The sequence below is a fragment of the Salvelinus alpinus genome, chromosome 23 (assembly GCF_045679555.1).
Source record: "Salvelinus alpinus chromosome 23, SLU_Salpinus.1, whole genome shotgun sequence".
Classification (NCBI taxonomy): domain Eukaryota; kingdom Metazoa; phylum Chordata; class Actinopteri; order Salmoniformes; family Salmonidae; genus Salvelinus; species Salvelinus alpinus.
In genome coordinates this window covers 1,956,454-1,978,629 of record NC_092108.1, presented here as the reverse complement: position 1 = coordinate 1,978,629, position 22,176 = coordinate 1,956,454, and the positions used below count along the sequence as shown (strand labels likewise).

The 22,176-nt window shown below is 44.5% G+C and overlaps 1 protein-coding gene across 1 annotated transcript in view; it reads left to right on the top strand.

Annotated features, from left to right (window-relative positions):
* Positions 1-299: 299 nt before the first annotated feature.
* The window catches only part of LOC139550049 (collagen alpha-1(VI) chain-like), an 85,090-nt gene continuing 63,213 nt past the window's right edge, over positions 300-22,176 (top strand). Inside the window, exons 1-5 of the mRNA XM_071360631.1 lie at positions 300-568; positions 4,611-4,740; positions 15,999-16,199; positions 16,586-16,745; positions 20,464-20,577. Coding sequence (XP_071216732.1) covers positions 478-568; positions 4,611-4,740; positions 15,999-16,199; positions 16,586-16,745; positions 20,464-20,577 — 696 coding nt within the window. The 5' untranslated portion in view covers positions 300-477. The remainder of the gene's footprint in view (positions 569-4,610; positions 4,741-15,998; positions 16,200-16,585; positions 16,746-20,463; positions 20,578-22,176) is intronic.

Sequence of the window (22,176 nt, the reverse complement as noted above, 5' to 3'; positions counted from 1 at the left end):
TTAATCTGTAACTAAGGTATCATGTAGACATCATGTTTAATATGTAACTAAGGTATCAAAGAACACAGAATACTACAGTTGAATTTGACTTTGCTTTTTCCAGATGTTTACCCCATGAGACAGAACAATGAGAGAAGATCTCACTAATACAAAGCCATAGCAAGGTCCCAAGATTCCCGTAAGAATAGTGTGTTTCTTAGTGCAGTTTAGCGGCTATCACTGGATAGTTACAGTTTGCAGAATTCAACAGAAATCTTCAGATTATTTATCTGTGAATTGCACTCCTCCTCTTCTCAAGGCGTTCCGTCCAATGCGCGCTCCTGGGTTGGCTCGGGGGTTGTAACGGACTAACGGAATTTGAACATTGACAGAGCTCCGGTTTCATCCATCTTCTGAAGTTCAGTCTGGAGGTTCGGGTTGGAGACGGTTTTCGGGTGATTTGGGTTTGAAAGTTTAGTTTTAACCGAATAAAAAGCCATGGAGGCTCGTGGAGTTCTCTCCGTTCTGTGCGTCGGCGCGATGTTTGCCGTGGCGCTCGCACAGCAGACCGACAGACCGAAGTTCTGGGGTGAGTTTATAAAGTTAATGTTTCTAGATAAAATAAAACAGGCTTATGTTCCGGGTTGACCAGTATTATCTGTCTATGTATGCTATGTAATTAAGACGAAGCTCTTTGAGGTTGAGAAACAAGTTAAAAGCCACAGAGAGAGATAACGGGGTATCTGTGGCCAGATGTTTAGTTGGAAGTTAATGTTAGCTATAGCCTATGTCAGAGCTAAAGCAGGTTTAGTAAGATATACAATGCAAAAATCATAGCTAATGCCTGGCATAAACTAGCTGGTTTGGTCGTTGGTCCTGCTGTAGGTAGGCTACAGTCTGCCTAGCTATCACAGCTGCAGATGCTCAGAGTGGGAGTTGCCCTATGCACAGATCTAGGATCAGCTAACCCTCCCCACATCCTAACCTACCACTAGGGGGTCTGGGGATTGAAGCTGACTTTAGATCAGTGTTAGGGGCCACTTCATTGCTAATCAATCAATCATTAAATTGTTCAACCAATCAATCAATGTGGCTTTTTGAATTGAAATGGAAACCATAGGAAAGTCAATGAAGATTTAACATGTAGGCCTTGCCTATGATCAATGTTCACTGAGACTGTACCCGCTTTAAATTACAGTTTTAACAGTTTACTGTGATCACTGAGGCTGTACCCGCTTTAAATAACAGTTTTAACAGTTTACTGTGATCACTGAGGCTGTACCCGCTTTAAATAACAGTTTTAACAGTTTACTGTGATCACTGAGGCTGTACCCGCTTTAAATAACAGTTTTAACAGTTTACTGTGATCACTGAGGCTGTACCCGCTTTAAATAACAGTTTTAACAGTTTACTGTGATCACTGAGGCTGTACCCGCTTTAAATAACAGTTTTAACAGTTTACTGTGATCACTGAGGCTGTACCCGCTTTAAATAACAGTTTTAACAGTTTACTGTGATCACTGAGGCTGTACCCGCTTTAAATAACAGTTTTAACAGTTTACTGTGATCACTGAGGCTGTACCCGCTTTAAATAACAGTTTTAACAGTTTACTGTGATCACTGAGACTGTACCCGCTTTAAATAACAGTTTTAACAGTTTACTGTGATCACTGAGACTGTACCCGCTAAGTTACAGTTTTAACAGTGATCACTGAGATTGTACCCGCTTTAAGTTACAGTTTTAACAGTTTACTGTGATCACTGAGGCTGTACCCGCTAAGTTACAGTTTACTGTGATCACTGAGGCTGTACCCGCTTTAAATAACAGTTTTAACAGTTTACTGTGATCACTGAGGCTGTACCCATTAAGTTACAGTTTTAACAGTGACCAAGTAGGCAACTGTGGCTATTTGATCATAATGTAGGTCTACCAGAGTGGCCTACCATCAAAAACAATGGAGAAAAATGCATCCCATAACATGTTAACATGGAAATAGCTGTTCTGTCATTCAGCCTACAGTAGCAGCCAATGTGTGGTGTTCACATGTTGGCCTACATTCCATGAGACTTTTGAAAAAATCATGCAGGGCTTGACATTAACCTGTTTATCCACTTGTCCTTCAGACAAAGACGTGACTTAAAAATGTCGTTGTGTTGTTTGATGCAACAACAAAAAAACAGTTTACAAAATAAACGTCGTTATTATTCCCATATCATTATTACAGAGAATCCGAAAATGATGCTACCCTCTGCCTATTGGCTACTTATCTTATTCAAGACCGTCTCAAAATACAACACTGACCCTTTAAGACATAAAAAAAAGCTCTTGAAATGTACAGATTTAGTGTTCTTGTAGGAAGCAACCACTCCACAATTGTTGAGTATAAATCTGCTATAACTGCGCTAATAACTCACTAACTAGCAACGAATAGGAACAAATGTACACAGGTGGCGACATGCATCTCTCGCTTTGATCTCAAAACAACCGCTCATGCTGTTAACACAGTCCAGTTCTAAGTGAATGGAAAAGATCCATATATGGCAATGGCTATTTGCATATAGGTCTATTGCAGCTCTGATTGGTTATGGCGAACCAGTCTGTGTAGAGTACAGGCGTTAGTCATGCCTGTCAATGCAGTAGAATCCTATTCCAATAAGCTCTGCCTACAACAAAATCTTTTGCACAGTTAATTTTGCATACTAAGTCTTGCATAGTTCGTTTTTTTTCTCTGTATGTTACATTGAAAGTGGATAATATTGCAATGATGTGATAATGTGTTAACTAAGGGGGGAAACTAGAAAGATGAGTGAAGCTCAATCTCGTGCTTCTCTGCACCAGCTGATATTTCTTTTGCAGTTTCTTTTTTCGCCCGCGCGCATCTTAGAAGGAACATTGCCTATGACATCACACTGTGATTGATTCAATTGGTTCTAGAGTCTAAAACATCATTATACAACCGTTTTTTACTTTGAGTCCTTATTTTAGTTTTTTTTGTAAATGTAAGACTTTCTTAAGACAGCTGTTAGCTTATCTTAGTCACATTTGGTGGCAGAGGTGGGGGTTTCGCAAGGACTACTTCCATTGAATGAGTGACGATGTGACAATGTAAAGATGTGACAATGACGATATGACGATGAAGATGTGGCAATGTGACGTTAACTGCGTGACAATAATGATGTGACGATGTGACAATGATGATGTACAGTGCATTCAGAAAGTATTCAGACCCCTTTACTTTTTCCACATTTTGTTACATTACAGCCTTATTCTAAAATTGATTAAATCGTTTTTTTTCCCTCATCAATCTACACACAATACCCCATATTCAGACCCTTTACTCAGTACTTTGTTGAAGCACCTTTGGCAGCTATTACAGCCTCGAGTCTTCTTGCGTATGACAGTACAAGCTTGGTACACCTGTATCTGGTCTCTCCAGAGATGTTCGATCGGGTTCAAGTCCGGTCTCTGGCTGGGCCATTCAAGGACATTCAGAGACTTGTCCCGAAGCCACTCCTGTATTGTCTTGGCTGTGTGCTTAGTGTCGTTGTCCTGTTGGAAGGTGAACCTTCGCCCCAGTCTGAGGTCCTGATCACTCTGGAGCAAGTTTTAATCAAGGATCTCTCTGTACTTTGCTCCGTTCATCTTTCCCTCGATCCTGACAAGTCTCCCAGTCCCTGCCGCTGAAAAACATCCCCACAGCATGATGCTGCCACCGCCGTGCTTCACCGTAAGGATGGTGCCATGTTTCCTCCAGACGTGACGCTTGGCATTCAGACCAAAGAGTTCAATCTTGGTTTCATCGGACCAGAAAATCTTGTTTCTCATGGTCTGAGTCCATTAGGGTTAGGGTTAACTCCAAGCAGGCTGTCATGTGCCTTTTACTGAGGAGTGGCTTCTGTCTGGCCACTCTACTATAAATGCCTGATTGGTGGAGTGCTGCAGAGATGGTTGTACTTCTGGAAAGTTCTCCCATCTCCACAGAGGAACTCTGGAGCTCTGTCAGAGTGACATTTGAGTTCTTGGTCACCTCCCAGACCAAGGCCCTTCTCCCCCGATTGCTCCGTTTGGCCGGGCGGCCTGCTCTAAGAAGAGTCTTGGTGGTTCCAACCTTCTTCCATTTAAGAATGATGGAGCCCACTGTGTTTTTGGGGAACTTCAATGCTGCAGAAATGTTTTGGTTCCCTTCCCCATATCTGTACCTCGACACAATCCTGTCTCGGAGATCTAAGGGCAATTCCTTCGACCTCATGGCTTGGGTTTTGCGCTGACATGCACTGTCAACTGTGGGACCTTATATAGACAGGTGTGTGCCTTGTCTAAAAACCTGTTTTATCTTTGTCATTATGGGGTATTGTGTGTAGATTGAATAAATGTAATATATTTTCGAATAAGTCTGTAACAAAATGTGGAAAGGGGTCTGGGGGTCTGAATACTTTCCAAATGCACTGTTTCTCTTCTATGTGTATACAGATATGTCATATGTCCATGTTTCCCCTGTGTGTGTGTGTGTGTGTGTGTGTGTGTGTGTGTGTGTGTGTGTGTGTGTGTGTGTGTGTGTGTGTGTGTGTGTGTGTGTGTGTGTGTGTGTGTGTGTGTGTGTGTGTGTGTGTGTGTGTGTGTGTGTGTGCAGAGTGTCCGGTGGACCTGTTCTTTGTGCTGGACACGTCTGAGAGTGTTGCTCTGAGAGCCAAACCTCCCAACTTCTACATCGACCAGATCAAGAGCTTTACTGAACGGTTCATCATGGAGCTCAAAGAAATGTAAGATACACACACACACACACACACACACACACACACACACACACACACACACACACACACACACACACACACACACACACACACACACACACACACACACACACACACACACACACACACACACACACACACACACACACAGGAAGTAACACACACCCTGGCTGTCCATTACAGAACACTACTTTATGGTTGTCTCATGGCCGTGCTGCTTTAAGGCCCAGGTTGGGCTCTTCCTCACTTGGACATAGTTGTTCAGCTGGTGTTGTTGCTGTGGAAATGTGAAAGCTCTTTGTCATGTCACCAGAATAAGACCCTAGATACTTATTGGAAGGGAGCATGAATATCTCTGTTCCTTTTCCTCATCCTGGGAGGAAGTTCATCATCACTTATTTTATCTGTAGCCTTAGAAACTGTTTCCAGAGTCATAGTGGGGAGGACCACGTATCATCTCATGACTCCAAGTTTACTTCCATATGATGGTTACTACATGTTTCATGAGATTAAATAAAAGATCCCATACGTTTTCATGAGATTAAATAAAAGATCCCATACGTTTTCATGAGATTAAATAAAAGATCCCATACGTTTTCATGAGATTAAATAAAAGATCCCATACGTTTTCATGAGATTAAATAAAAGATCCCATACGTTTTCATGAGATTAAATAAAAGATCCCATACGTTTTCATGAGATTAAATAAAAGATCCCATACGTTTTCATGAGATTAAATAAAAGATCCCATACGTTTTCATGAGATTAAATAAAAGATCCCATACGTTTTCATGAGATTAAATAAAAGATCCCATACGTTTTCATGAGATTAAATAAAAGATCCCATACGTTTTCCATACGCACAAAAAAAAACGGGTTTCTCTCGAACCTCCTCACTGACATCTGACTTTCTGAATACTTTATACTCCATCTATCTGTGTCTCCTCATCTATAAGACCACAGAGTGAATACTTTATACTCCATCTATCTGTGTCTCCTCATCTATAAGACCACAGAGTGAATACTTTATACTCCATCTATCTGTGTCCCCTCATCTATAAGACCACAGACTGACCAGATCACCTGACACCCTTATTGATCCTATTTTTAACTAATTCTTTGAATAATGTGGCTAATACAGGTAGACATTTCTGACCACTTTCCAACTTTCCACTTCCCCCTGGCAGCTGGAAATCAACAGATGGGAATGATTAGTAGCATTAAATGTAGAATATTTAACTAAAGAAGATGTTGATTGGGGATATTTCATGGTAAAATGTTTATAATCAGGCTGATGTGGAGTCTGCTTACCAGACTTTTCCTCACATCTTTCAATTCTGTATTTCACCATTATTTTCCCTTAGTTAAACCACGTAAGAGAGCAGCAGCAGGGTTCTGGAAACCTTGGTTTACAACGGGTCTCAAAAAATACTCAGTTAAAAGTTGTATAAAAAGTTTCTCACAAATTCCTCTCCCCTGAATTCTGCCAATTACAAAAAGTATAAGAACAAATTTATTCACTTACTTCCGATATCCCCAAAAATATATTTTCCAAACACATTCCAAGAATCCTTAAATAATTTAAAGCCTTAAATAGTTTAATAATTTAAAGCCAACTTGGAAAATCATCAATCATCTTTTGAATAAGAAAAAGGCATTTACAACTATCTCATCTCTATGTATCTCATCTCTATGTATCTCATCTACAACTATCTCATCTCTATGTATCTCATCTCTATGTATCTCATCTCTGTGTATCTCATCTCTATGTATCTCATCTCTATGTATCTCATCTACAACTATCTCATCTCTATGTATCTCATCTCTATGTATGTCACGTTCCTGACCTATTTTCTGTTAGTTTTTGTGTGTTAGTTGGTCAGGACGTGAGGTTGGGTGGGCATTCTATGTTTTCTGTTTCTGTGTTGGTTTTGGGTTACCTGGTATGGCTCTTAATTAGAGGCAGGTGTTTGGCGTTCCTCTAATTAAGAGTCATATTTAGGTAGGCGTTGTCACAGTGTTCGTTGTGGGTGATTGTCTCCTGTGATGTCTTTCGTCGTTGTCGATGTGTTTTCACTTACGGGACTGTTTGGCTGTTCGTGTGTTTCGATGTAACGTTCCTGTCCGTGAGTTTACGTTTGTGATGTGAGTTTATGTTCAGGTTGCGTTCTACGTCGTTTTGTTATTTTGTAAGCTTTGAAAGTGTTTGTTTTCGTGTCATCAGTTTTCGTTTTATAAATAAAGATGGCATATTTCCCTGAACCCGCATTTTGGTCTGAAGATCCTTCTCTCCTCACCTCATCCGAGGATGAGGAAAGCGGCAGCCGTTACAGAATCACCCACCCACAAAATGTGACCAAGCGGTATGGGAATGCTCGACGGAGCAACAAGGACTTTTGGACTTGGGAGGAGATCATGTCTGGTAGAGGACCCTGGGCGCAAACTGGAGAATATCGCTGCTCTCGTGAGAAGAGTGAGGCAGCCACAGCCCAGGAGCGGTGGTTTAAGGAGGCAGCTAGGAGACGTGGATGGAAGCCGGAGAATCAAGCTCGAAACCGGAATTATGAGGGGACACGTCTTGCACGGAAGCCCGAAAAGCCCGTGAGTAACTCCCAAAAATTTCTTGGGGGGGGGCTAAAGGGTAGTGGGCCAAGGGCAGGTAGGAGACCTGCGCCCACTTCCCAGGCTTACCGTGGAGAGCGGGAGTACGGGCAGGCGCCGTGTTACGCAGTAGAGCGCACGGTGTCTCCTGTACGAGTGCATAGCCCAGTGCGGGTTATTCCACCTCCCCGCACTGGTAGGGCTAGATTGAGTATTGAGCCAGGTGTCATGAGGCCGGCTCAACGCGTCTGGTCTCCAGTGCGTCTCCTCGGGCCGGCATACATGGCACCTGCCTTACGCATGGTTTCCCCGGTTCGCCTACATAGCCCGGTGCGGGTTATTCCACCTCCCCGCACTGGTCGGGCAACCGGGAGTATTCAACCAGGTAAGGTTGGGCAAGCTCAATGCTCAAGAGTGCCAGTACGCCTCCACGGTCCGGTATTTCCGGCACCACCTCCCCGCCCCAGCCTAGTACCTACAGTGTCTACACTACGCACTAGGCTACCAGTGCGTATCCTGAGCCCTGTTCCTCCTCCACGCACTCTCCCTGTAGTGCGTGTATCTAGCCCGGTGCCTCCAGTTCCGGCCCCACGCACTAAGCTACCAGTGCGTCTCCAGAGCCCTGTACACACTGTATATTCTCCCCCTACTAATCCTGATGTGCTTGTCCTCAGCCCGGCGTCACCAGTGCCGGTACCACGCATCAGGGGTAGAGTAGGCTTTGAGAATACAGTGTGCCCTGTCCCTGCTCCCCGCACTAGTAGGGAGGTGCTTATCATTAGCACGGTGCCTCCAGTTCCGGCACCACGCACCAGGTCTACAGTGCGCCGTATCCGGCTAGAGCCATCCGTCTCACCAGCGCCATCTGAGCCATCCGTCTCCCCAGCGCCATCTGAGCCATCCGTCTCCCCAGCGCCATCTGAGCCATCCGTCTCCCCAGCGCCATCTGAGCCATCCGTCTCCCCAGCGCCGTCTGAGCCATCCGTCTGCCAGGAGCCTGCAAAGCCGCCCGTCTGCCATGAGCCTGCAAAGCCGCCCGTCTGCCATGAGCCTACAGAGCCGTCAGCCAGACAGGAGCCGCTAGAGCCATCAGCCAGACAGGAGCCGCTAGAGCCGTCAGCCAGACAGGATCTGCCAGAGCCGCCAACCAGACAGGATCTGCCAGAGCCGCCAACCAGACAGGATCTGCCAGAGCCGCCAACCAGACAGGATCTGCCAGAGCCGCCAACCAGACAGGATCTGCCAGAGCCGCCAACCAGACAGGATCTGCCAGAGCCGCCAGCGAGCCATGAGCAGCCAGAGCCGTCAGAGCGCCATGAGCAGCCAGAGCCGTCAGAGCGCCATGAGCAGCCAGAGCCGTCAGAGCGCCATGAGCAGCCAGAGCCGTCAGAGCGCCATGAGCAGCCAGAGCCGTCAGAGCGCCATGAGCAGCCAGAGCCGTCAGAGCGCCATGAGCGTCGAGAGCCGTCAGCCTGCCATGAGCGTCGAGAGCCGTCAGCCTGCCATGAGCGTCGAGAGCCGTCAGCCTGCCATGAGCGTCGAGAGCCGTCAGCCTGCCATGAGCGTCGAGAGCCGTCAGCCTGCCATGAGCGTCGAGAGCCGTCAGCCTGCCATGAGCGTCGAGAGCCGTCAGCCTGCCATGAGCGTCGAGAGCCGTCAGCCTGCCATGAGCGTCGAGAGTCGTCAGTCAGCCATGAGCTGCCCTTCAGCCTGAAAAGGCTAGATACCCAGAACTGCCCATCAGTCCAGAGCTGTCTCTCTGTCCGGAGCTGCCTTTCAGTCCGGAGTTGCCCCTCTATCCTGATCTCCCTCTCTATCTTTATCTACCTCTATATTCTTATCTATCCCTCTGTCTTGGTTTATCTCTCTGTCCCGGTGTTGTCATTATTAGATATGTTATTAAGAGGATTTTGTGGGGGAAGAAAGAGGGTGGACATTCTTGGAGGGAGGAGGCTAGGATGGATTATGGTGGGGTGGGAACCGCGCCCGGAGCCTGAGCCACCACCGTGGTTAGATGCCCACCCAGACCCTCCCCTAGACTTTGTGCTGGTGCGTCCGGAGTTCGCACCTTGTGGGGGGGGTACTGTCACGTTCCTGACCTATTTTCTGTTAGTTTTTGTGTGTTAGTTGGTCAGGACGTGAGGTTGGGTGGGCATTCTATGTTTTCTGTTTCTGTGTTGGTTTTGGGTTACCTGGTATGGCTCTTAATTAGAGGCAGGTGTTTGGCGTTCCTCTAATTAAGAGTCATATTTAGGTAGGCGTTGTCACAGTGTTCGTTGTGGGTGATTGTCTCCTGTGATGTCTTTCGTCGTTGTCGATGTGTTTTCACTTACGGGACTGTTTGGCTGTTCGTGTGTTTCGATGTAACGTTCCTGTCCGTGAGTTTACGTTTGTGATGTGAGTTTATGTTCAGGTTGCGTTCTACGTCGTTTTGTTATTTTGTAAGCTTTGAAAGTGTTTGTTTTCGTGTCATCAGTTTTCGTTTTATAAATAAAGATGGCATATTTCCCTGAACCCGCATTTTGGTCTGAAGATCCTTCTCTCCTCACCTCATCCGAGGATGAGGAAAGCGGCAGCCGTTACAATGTATCTCATCTCTATGTATCTCATCTACAACTATCTCATCTCTATGTATCTCAGCTCTATGTATCTCATCTACAACTATCTCATCTCAATATATCTCATCTCTATGTATCTCAGCTCTATGTATCTTATCTCTATGTATCTCATCTTTATGTATCTCATCTCTATGTATCTCATCTCTATGTATCTCATCTCTATGTATCTCATCTCTATGTATCTCATCTCTATGTATCTCATCTACAACTATCTCATCTCTATGTATCTCATCTCTATGTGTCTCATCTACAACTATCTCATCTCTATGTATCTCATCTCTATGTATCTCAGCTCTATGTATCTCATCTCTATGTATCTCATCTCTATGTATCTCATCTCTATGTATCTCATCTCAATGTATCTCATCTCAATGTATCTCATCTCAATGTATCTCATCTCAATGTATCTCATCTCTATGTATCTCATCTCAATGTATCTCATCTCAATGTATCTCATCTACAACTATCTCATCTCTGTGTATCTCATCTCTATGTATCTCATCTCAATGTATCTCATCTCTATGTATCTCATCTCTATGTATCTCATCTACAACTATCTCATCTCTATGTATCTCATCTCTATGTATCTCATCTACAACTATCTCATCTCTATGTATCTCATCTCAATGTATCTCATCTACAACTATCTCATCTTTATGTATCTCATCTCTATGTATCTCATCTTTATGTATCTCATCTCAATGTATCTCATCTCTAGGTATCTCATCTCAATGTATCTCATCTACAACTATCTCATCTCTATGTATCTCATCTCTATGTATCTTATCTCTATGTATCTCATCTTTATGTATCTCATCTCTATGTATCTCATCTCTATGTATCTCATCTCTATGTATCTCATCTACAACTATCTCATCTCTATGTATCTCATCTTTATGTATCTTATCTCTATGTATCTCATCTCTATGTATCTCATCTCTATGTATCTCATCTCAATGTATCTCATCTCAATGTATCTCATCTCTAGGTATCTCATCTCAATGTATCTCATCTACAACTATCTCATCTCTATGTATCTCATCTCTATGTATCTTATCTCTATGTATCTCATCTACAACTATTTAATCTCAATGTATCTCAATGTAGACACTCTCTTTTTAGATTTATCCAAAGCGTTTGACACGGGTTGATCATGAAATATTACTTTCTAAATTGCGTTATTATGGTTTTCATGATTATACATATAACTGGTTATATAGTCATGGTCATGATAGAGAACAATGTGTTTATGCATAACGGCTGTGCATCTACCAGGGCCAAGATGTCCTGTGGTGTGACACAGTGTTCAATACCAGTCTAGTTTTTATAATGGAGGGTTAGGGGTTAGGGGATTTACCAGTCAAGTTTTTATAGCGGAGGGTAAGGGTTAGGGGTGAGGGTTTAACCAATAAATAGCCACCTTCTCTTATTACCTGCCTCCATCTGCAGCTTTGTTTAAGAAATTCAATATCTTGTCTATTTATAAACATTAAACAACTATGCACTTTCATCAATACTCATACCTCCCAGACAGTTTACCTAAACCCTTCAATGGATTCTTCCAGGTCCCAGTTTACCTAAACCCTTCAATGGATTCTTCCAGGTCCCAGATTACCTAAACCCTTCAATGGATTCTTCCAGGTCCCAGATTACCTAAACCCTTCAATAGATTCTTCCAGGTCCCAGACAGTTTACCTAAACCCTTCAATGGATTCTTCCAGGTCCCAGATTACCTAAACCCTTCAATGGATTCTTCCAGGTCCCAGTTTACCTAAACCCTTCAATGGATTCTTCCAGGTCCCAGTTTACCTAAACCCTTCAATGGATTCTTCCAGGTCCCAGATTACCTAAACCCTTCAATGGATTCTTCCAGGTCCCAGTTTACCTAAACCCTTCAATGGATTCTTCCAGGTCCCAGTTTAGCTAAACCCTTCAATGGATTCTTCCAGGTCCCAGTTTACCTAAACCCTTCAATGGATTCTTCCAGGTCCCAGACAGTTTACCTAAACCCTTCAATGGATTCGTCCAGGTCCCAGTTTACCTAAACCCTTCAATGGATTCTTCCAGGTCCCAGTTTACCTAAACCCTTCAATGGATTCTTCCAGGTCCCAGTTTACCTAAACCCTTCAATGGATTCTTCCAGGTCACAGACAGTTTACCTAAACCCTTCAATGGATTCTTCCAGGTCACAGACAGTTTACCTAAACCCTTCAATGGATTCTTACAGGTCCCAGTTTACCTAAACCCTTCAATGGATTCTTACAGGTTAATTCTGAAGACACTGTAATAACCTTCACCCTCTCCACTGCCACACCTCACATAGTCAATTCTCTATCAGATACAGAGGTACCATTCTTATCTTCACAATGGCAAAACATCATCATCCCTCAATAACTTCAAGAGAACACTGGAGGTCAGCCTGATAAACAAAACTGCACAATAATCTCCTCCATGAAGACTGGGGGTCAGCCTGATAAACAAAACTGCACAATAATCTCCTCCATGAAGACTGGGGGTCAGCCTGATGAACCAAACTGCACAATAATCTCCTCCATGAAGACTGGAGGTCAGCCTGATGAACCAAACTACTCAGTAATCTCCTCCATGAAGACTGGAGGTCAGCCTGATGAACCAAACATCTCAGTAATCTCCTCCATGAAGACTGGGGGTCAGCCTGATGAACCAAACTACTCAGTTAACTCCTCCATGAAGACTGGGGGTCAGCCTGATGAACCAAACATCTCAGTAATCTCCTCCATGAAGACTGGGGGTCAGTCTGATGAACCAAACTACTCAGTAATCTCCATGAAGACTGGGGGTCAGCCTGATGAACCAAACTACTCAGTAATCTCCTCCATGAAGACTGGGGGTCAGCCTGATGAACCAAACTACTCAGTAATCTCCATGAAGACTGGGGGTCAGCCTGATGAACCAAACTACTCAGTAATCTCCTCCATGAAGACTGGGGGTCAGCCTGATGAACCAAACTACTCAGTAATCTCCATGAAGACTGGAGGTCAGCCTGATGAACCAAACTACTCAGTAATCTCCTCCATGAAGACTGGGGGTCAGCCTGATAAACAAAACTGCACAATAATCTCCTCCATGAAGACTGGGGGTCAGCCTGATGAACCAAACTACTCAGTAATCTCCTCCATGAAGACTGGGGGTCAGCCTGATAAACAAAACTGCACAATAATCTCCTCCATGAAGACTGGGGGTCAGCCTGATGAACCAAACTACTCAGTAATCTCCATGAAGACTGGGGGTCAGCCTGATGAACCAAACTACTCAGTAATCTCCTCCATGAAGACTGGGGGTCAGCTTGATGAACCAAACTACTCAGTAATCTCCTCCATGAAGACTGGAGGTCAGCCTGATGAACCAAACTACTCAGTAATCTCCTCCATGAAGACTGGAGGTCAGCCTGATGAACCAAACTACTCAGTAATCTCCTCCATGAAGACTGGAGGTCAGCCTGATGAACCAAACATCTCAGTAATCTCCTCCATGAAGACTGGGGATCAGCCTGATGAACCAAACTACTCAGTAATCTCCTCCATGAAGACTGGGGGTCAGCCTGATGAACCAAACTACTCAATAATCTCCTCCATGAAGACTGAAGGGCAGCCTGATAAACAAAACTACTCAGTAATCTCCTCCATGAAGACTGGGGGTCAGCCTGATGAACCAAACTACTCAGTAATCTCCTCCATGAAGACTGGGGGTCAGCCTGATGAACAAAACTGCACAATAATCTCCTCCATGAAGACTGGGGGTCAGCCTGATAAACAAAACTACTCAGTAATCTCCTCCATGAAGACTGGGGGTCAGCCTGATTAACCAAACTACTCAGTAATCTCCTCCATGAAGACTGGGGGTCAGCCTGATGAACCAAACTGCACAATAATCTCCTCCATGAAGACTGGGGATCAGCCTGATAAACAAAACTGCACAATAATCTCCTCCATGAAGACTGGAGGTCAGCCTGATGAACCAAACTACTCAGTAATCTCCTCCATGAAGACTGGAGGTCAGCCTGATGAACCAAACTACTCAGTAATCTCCTCCATGAAGACTGGAGGTCAGCCTGATGAACCATCCTACTCAGTAATCTCCTCCATGAAGACTGGGGGTCAGCCTGATGAACCAAACTACTCAGTAATCTCCTCCATTAAGACTGGGGGTCAGTCTGATGAACCAAACTACTCAGTAATCTCCTCCATGAAGACTGGGGGTCAGCCTGATGAACCAAACTACTCAGTAATCTCGTCCATGAAGACTGGGGGTCAGCCTGATGAACCAAACTACTCAGTAATCTCCTCCATGAAGACTGGAGGTCAGCCTGATGAACCAAACTACTCAGTAATCTCCTCTATGAAGACTGGGGGTCAGCCTGATGAACCAAACTACTCAGTAATCTCCTCCATGAAGACTGGGGATCAGTCTGATGAACCAAACTACTCAGTAATCTCCTCTATGAAGACTGGGGGTCAGCCTGATGAACCAAACTACTCAGTAATCTCCTACATGAAGACTGGGGGTCAGCCTGATGAACCAAACTACTCAGTAATCTCCTCTATGAAGACTGGGGGTCAGCCTGATGAACCAAACTAATCAGTAATCTCCTCCATGAAGACTGGGGTTCAGCCTGATGAACCAAACTACTCAGTAATCTCCTCCATGAAGACTGGAGGTCAGCCTGATGAACCAAACTACTCAGTAATCTCCTCCATGAAGACTGGAGGTCAGCCTGATGAACCAAACTACTCAGTAATCTCCTCCATGAAGACTGGGGGTCAGCCTGATGAACCAAACTACTCAGTAATCTCCTCCATGAAGACTGGGGGTCAGCCTGATTAACCAAACTACTCAGTAATCTCCTCCATGAAGACTGGAGGTCAGCCTGACGAACCAAACTACTCAGTAATCTCCTCCATGAAGACTGGGGGTCAGCCTGATGAACCAAACTACTCAGTAATCTCCTCCATCAAGACTGGGGGTCAGCCTGATGAACCAGACTACTCAGTAATCTCCTCCATGAAGACTGGAGGTCAGCCTGATGAACCAAACTACTCAGTAATCTCCTCCATGAAGACTGGGGGTCAGCCTGATGAACCAAACTACTCAGTAATCTCCTACATGAAGACTGGAGGTCAGCCTGATGAACCAAACTACTCAGTAATCTCCTCCATGAAGACTGGGGGTCAGCCTGATGTCCTCAAGGCAAATGGTGGTTACTTTAAAGAGTATAAAATATAAAATATATTTTGATTTGTTTAACAGTACTTTGGTTACTACATGATTCCATGTGTTATTTCATATTTGTTGATGTCTTCACTATTATTCTTCAATGTAGAAAATAGTAAAAATAAAGAAAAACCCTGGAATGAGTCGGTGTGTCCAAACGTTTGACTGGTCCTGTATATTAGTGGTGTGTTTTTCATATCATTCCTTTGTGATTCCAACCTCACCTGCACACAGTCTTTACCAGTTTTTATCTGCACTGTTTTATCTTTCACTTATTTTCTTTGGTGTGAATAAATAAAACATAAATACATTTTAAAAATTAAAAAACTGACTGGTTTTCTGATCCACACCCCTCATTTTTTTTTTCAAGGTACTTTTTTCCCCCACTGTATCTGTGACCAACAGATGCATATCTGTATTCCCAGTCATGTGAAATCCATAGATTAGGGCCTAATGAATTTATTTCAATTGACTGATTTCTTTATATGAACTGTAACTCAGTCAAATATTGTTGCATGTTGTGTTTATATTTTGTTCAGTATTTTAATATTTGCACATAAAGGTGTTTCCACCGCCATTTCCCGCATTAATAATTTTACAGACACAAAGAATTCCACCACGTCAAAGAACACATTATCGGTCGGCATTTCTAACATTTTACCAAAACTTCCTGTTTCCATCCCAGCTGTCGTGATTTTTGTTTTTTATACGGTATGACTTTACTCGCATAAAAACTGTTGATGATAACGTGGTTAGTGATGTGACATAACTTTTCTCTATGTGTGTTGTTGCTAGGCGCCACCCATGTGACCGGTCCCTGACGTGGAACTCCGGAGCGCTGCATTACTCTGATGAGATCATCTTAGTGCGCCAGCTGAGTGACGTCGCCACCGAGCGCCAAGCGCTCATCAGTGACATCAAAGGCATCAACTACATCGGCAAGGGAACACACACTGACTGTGCCATCAAGAGAGGCATCGCTGAGCTGCTCATAGGGTAATTAACACACTGACTGTGCCATCAAGAGAGGCATCGCTAAGCTGCTCATAGGGTAATACACACACTGACTGTGCCATCAAGAGAGGCATCACTGAGCTGCTCATTGGGTAACACACACACTGACTGTGCCATCAAGAGAGGCATCGCTGAGCTGCTCATAGGGTAACACACACACTGACTGTGCCATCAAGAGAGGCATCGCTGAGCTGCTCATAGGGTAACACACACACTGACTGTGCCATCAAGAGAGGCATCGCTGAGCTGTTCATTGGGTAATACACACACTGACTGTATAATGGTTTCTCTATAGTACCTGTCTAGTGTTTTTTTGTTGCAGTGTGTGTCTCATTACGTCCCTTTCTATCCGGTGTGTGTGTGTTCAGGGGCTCCCACTACCAGGAGAATAAGTACATCGTCGTGGTGACGGACGGTCATCCTCTAACAGGTTACAAGGAGCCCTGTGGTGGGATACAGGAAGCTGCTAATGAGGCCAGGCAACACGGGGTTAAAGTCTTCTCCGTCGCCATATCACCCGACCAGGAGGTACGACACACACACACACACACACACACACACACACACACACACACACACACACACACACACACACACACACACACACACACACACACACACACACACACACACACACACACACACACACACACACACACACAAGACCTGGCCATGGTAACAGTATTTCACTCTGTCTGTATAGTTTACTCCGCTACTTGAGTCATTTCTCTTCCTCTCTCACCAAGCCCCGCCCCCTGTCACACAAGGAGCGCAGTTGTTGTTGCTTGACCACGAGATCATGTGTCGACCGTTTGCATGGTCGATGTCTTCAGTCTGCATGGTTAATGCAGCAAATACAATAATATGTTGATGACATCTATGCTGCTTTCCACTTTGCTTCCTTATATAAATCCACAAGCGTTCTATAATCATACTATTAGTTTGTGGATGTTACTGTCTGCAAACAGCTAGTTCGTCTTTTCTTAGAAAATTGCTAAAATAAATAGCCGCTAATGCTAATCGCTAGTTAGCCGGCAAGCTAATAAATGTACTGAGTCAGAGCAAACATAGCTATCTAATACAGTCTGATACCAGTGCTGTGTAGGCCTAAATCAGCACGTTGGTTGTGCAGCAGTATCTTCTAAATCAGAGAGGAATAGGTTAGCTTCATGAAGTAAGCCAAAGCTTATAGGGTACCCCTGGGAAACACTGACCAACACTTTGGTTCCTACCCTGTCACATTAACACCTCCATGGAGATCTTATTAGTATTGGCACTCCCCTGGGAAACACTGACCAACACTTTGGTTCCTACCCTGTCACATTAACACCTCCATGGAGATCTTATTAGTATTGGCACTCCCCTGGGAAACACTGACCAACACTTTGGTTCCTACCCTGTCACATTAACACCTCCATGGAGATCTTATTAGTATTGGCACTCCCCTGGGAAACACTGACCAACACTTTGGTTCCTACCCTGTCACATTAACACCTCCATAGAGATCTTATTAGTATTGGCACTGCCCTGGGAAACACTGACCAACACTTTGGTTCCTATGCTGTCACAATAACACCTCCATGAAGATTATATTAGTAACCTAATTTCTAATTCTAAGAACGCCTCCCTGGCTTTTTCATTGGTTGTCATGTCAAACAACACTGTGTTCAATTCATACTGAATTGAACAGTATAAACCAATCAGAATGGAGTAAGACATATTGAAATCACGTAGAATGTATGTGTTGCCACCCTGAGGTCATTCACTACTCATAAAGCACATTTACAACTTTCATTATTCAACAACATAAAATACCATCAAATATATGAAAAATATTGTGGTATGATATTTTGTTCATATCACCCAGCCCTAGAGACCATATCACCCAGCCCTAGAGACCATATCACCCAGCCCTAGAGACCATATCACCCAGCCCTAGAGACCATATAACCCAGCCCTAGAGACCATATCACCCAGCCCTAGAGACCATATCACCCAGCCCTAGAGACCATATAACCCAGCCCTAGAGACCATATCACCCAGCCCTAGAGACCATATAACCCAGCCCTAGAGACCATATCACCCAGCCCTAGAGACCATATCACCCAGCCCTAGAGACCATATCACCCAGCCCTAGAGACCATATAACCCAGCCCTAGAGACCATATCACCCAGCCCTAGAGACCATATAACCCAGCCCTAGAGACCATATCACCCAGCCCTAGAGACCATATAACCCAGCCCTAGAGACCATATCACCCAGCCCTAGAGACCATATCACCCAGCCCTAGAGACCATATAACCCAGCCATAGAGACCATATCAGGGACCAATAGAGGCATCAGCCAAGTACTACATAGTTCCAGAAAGGTTATGTACTGGTCACTAATGTGGTGTCGACTTGATGTTGCTGTACTTATGTTGATATTGATAACTGTGTGGATGTATTTATAATATGTATCGATAACTTAAGGTTACTTGCATAACCCCGGTTTTCTGATATCATGAGTGAGACGACTCATTGTGGGGATTCACCAGAACAGACAAGCCCCATACTATTGTGGAGGACTTCATTCTTCCTGCTGCCGCGGATATGGCTGGGACAATGCTCGGGGAAAAGGTGTCACGTTCCTCATAAGGAGTAGACCAAGATGCAGTGTGATATGTTTCCATCCTTTATTTTGGAATAGAAAACTTCAAAGAACAAAACGAACAAACGAAACGTGAAGCTAGAATAATGCTCACAGGCAACTATATATAGACAAGATCCCACAAAGCACAATGGGAAAAATGGCTACCTAAATATGATCCCCAATCAGAGACAACGATAAACAGCTGCCTCTGATTGGGAACCATACTAGGCCAACATAGAAATAAAATTCACCTAGATAACCCACCCTAGTCACACCACGACCTAACCAACATAGAGAATAAAAGCTGTCTATGGTCAGGGCGTGACAAAAGGCCGAAAAAGTATACAGACAATGTCTTCATCAAACAACACTGTTTCACGACGCATCAGTGACATGGCAGGAGATGTTTTGAAACAATTACTGCTTCTCATACAAGCCAGTGAATTCTATGCGTTACAGCTGGATGAGTCAACAGACGTGGCGGGCTTGGCACAGCTCCTGGTATATGTCCGTTACGTTTATGGGGGGTCAATTAAGGAAGACATCCTCTTCTGCAAACCACTGGAAACCAGTGGTTTGCAGTGACAAAACTGTTGTGTTGCGTGACAAAACTGCACATTTTAGAGTGGCCTTTTATTGTCCCCAGCATATGCCACACCTATCAGGTGGATGGATTAGCTTGGCAAAGGATAAATGCTCACTTTTAGGGATGTAAACAAATATGTACCCATCATTTGAGAGAAATACGCTTTTTTTGTGTATTAGGAACATTTCTGGGATCTTTAATTTCAGCTCATGAAACATGAGACCAACGCTTTACATGTTGTGTTCACATTTTTGTTCAGTATAGTAATTCTACCCTTCCAGGTAGAAAAGCTAGTCAGTATGACAGCTAGCTTTGTAGCTAAGGTAGCCAAATCTCCTCAGCTAGCTTTGTAGCTAAGGTAGCCAAATCTCCTCAGCTAGCCTTGTAGCTTAGGTAGCCAAATCTCCTCAGCTAGTCTTGTAGCTAAGGTAGCCAAATCTCCTCAGCTACTCTTGTAGCTAAGGTAGCCAAATATCCTCAGCTAGCCTTGTAGCTTAGGTAGCCAAATCTCCTCAGCTAGTCTTGTAGCTAAGGTAGCCAAATCTCCTCAGCTAGTCTTGTAGCTAAGGTAGCCAAATCTCCTCAGCTAGTCTTGTAGCTAAGGTAACCAAATCACCTCAGCTAGCCTTGTAGCTAAGGTAGCCAAATCACCTCAGCTAGCCACGTGGTGCTGAGGAGAGCTGAGTAGAACTCTTCTGTAAGGAAGAGAGGTGAGAATGATCAGAAGGCAGGCGACTGGCTCTTTAGTATGAGGGGAAGGGCTCCCTTATTCGACACTCAACCTGTCTGTCTGTCTCCGACAGACGTGTATGATTGGTCCTTTGAGCTACTTAGGAGATTCTGGTGAATCCCCACAGTGAGACGTCAAAAATAATAATTGAACTTTACGTAGTGATAATTGATCAATGTCTGTATTGACCTCTGTATTGATCTGATCTCTGTATCTCTGTATTGATCTCTGTATTGATTTATGTATCTCTGTATTGATCTCTGTATTGACTTCTGTATCTCTGTATTGATCTCTATAGGATACCAGACTGGCAGTGATCGCTACAGACCAGAACTACAGACAGAATTTCACAGCAGCTGACAACACCAGATCCACCCAGCTACAGACCATTCGCAGCATCATAGATATGATCGTACGTATTACACCGCTCCACTTCTCTCCTCACACCTTTCATCTCCTCTCCATATCTCTCTTCCTTTCCTCTCCTGTCCATATCTCTCCTCCTTTCCTCCTCCTCTCCATATCTCTCCTCCTTTCCTTTCCTCTCCTCTCCATATCTCTCCTCCTTTCCTCCTCCTCTCCATGTCTCCCCTCCTTTCCTCTCCTGTCCATATCTCTCCTCCTTTCCTCTCCTCTCCATATCTCTCCTCCTTTCCTCTCCTCTCCATATCTCTCTACCTTTCCTCTCCTCTCCATATCTCTCCTCCTTTCCTCTCCTCTCCATATCTCTCTTCCTTTCCTCTCCTCTCCATATCTCTCCTCCTTTCCTTTCCTTTCCTCTCCTCTCAATTTCTCTCCTCCTTTCCTCTCCTCTCCACATATCTCCTTCTTTCCTCTCCTCTCCATATATCTCCTCCTTTCATCTCCTCTCCATATCTCTCCTCATTTCCTCTCCTCTCCATATCTCTCCTCCTTTCCTCTCCTCTCCATATCTCTCCTCCTTTAATCTCCTCTCCATATCTCTCCTCCTTTCCTCTCCTCTCCATATCTCTACTTCTTTCATCTCCTCCCCATATCTCTCCTCCTTTCCTCTCCTCTCCGTATCTCTCCTGCTTTCATCTCCTCTCCATATCTCCCCTCCTTTCATCTCCTCATCTCTCCTCCTTTCCTCTCCTCTCCATATCTCTCCTCCTTTCATCTCCTCTCCATATCTCTCCTCCTTTCCTCTCCTCTCCATATCTGCCCTCCTTTCCTCTCCTCTCCATATCTCTCCTCCTTTTCTTTCCTCTCCTCTCCATTTCTCTCCTTTCCTCTCCTCTCCATATCTCTCCTCCTTTCCTCTCCTCTCCATTTCTCTCCTCCTTTCCTCCCCTCTCGATATCTCTCCTCCTTTCCTTTCATCTCATATCTCTCCTCCTTTCCTCTCCTCTTTTATTTTCCTCTCCTCTCCATATCTCTCCTCCTTTCCTCTCCTCTCCAGATCTCTCTTCCTTTCCTCTCCTCTTTTCATTTCCTCTACTCTCAATTTATCTCCTCCTTTCCTCTCCTCTCCATATCTCTCCTCCTTTCATCTCCTCTCCGTATCTCTCCTCCTTTCATCTCCTGTCCATATCTCTCCTCCTTTCCTCTCCTCTCCATATCTCTCCTCCTTTCCTCTCCATATCTCTCCTCCTTTCCTCTCCTCTCCATTTCTCTCCTCCTTTCCTCCCCTCTCCATATCTCTCCTCCTTGCCTCTCCTCTCCATCTCTCCTCCTTTCCTCTCCTCTTTTCTTTTCCTCTCATCTCCATATCTCTCCTCCTTTCCTCTCCTCTCCAGATCTCTCCTCCTTTCCTCTCCTCTTTTCTTTTCCTCTCATCTCCATATCTCTCCTCCTTTCCTCTCCTCTCCATATCTCTCTTCCTTTCCTCTCCTCTCCATATCTCTCCTCCTCTCCTCTCCATATCTCTCCTCCTTTCCTCTCCTCTCCATATCTATCCTCCTTTCCTCTCCTCTCCATATCTCTCCTCCTTTCCTCTCCTGTCCGTATCTCTCCTCCTTTCATCTCCTCTTCATATCTCCCCTCCTTTGCT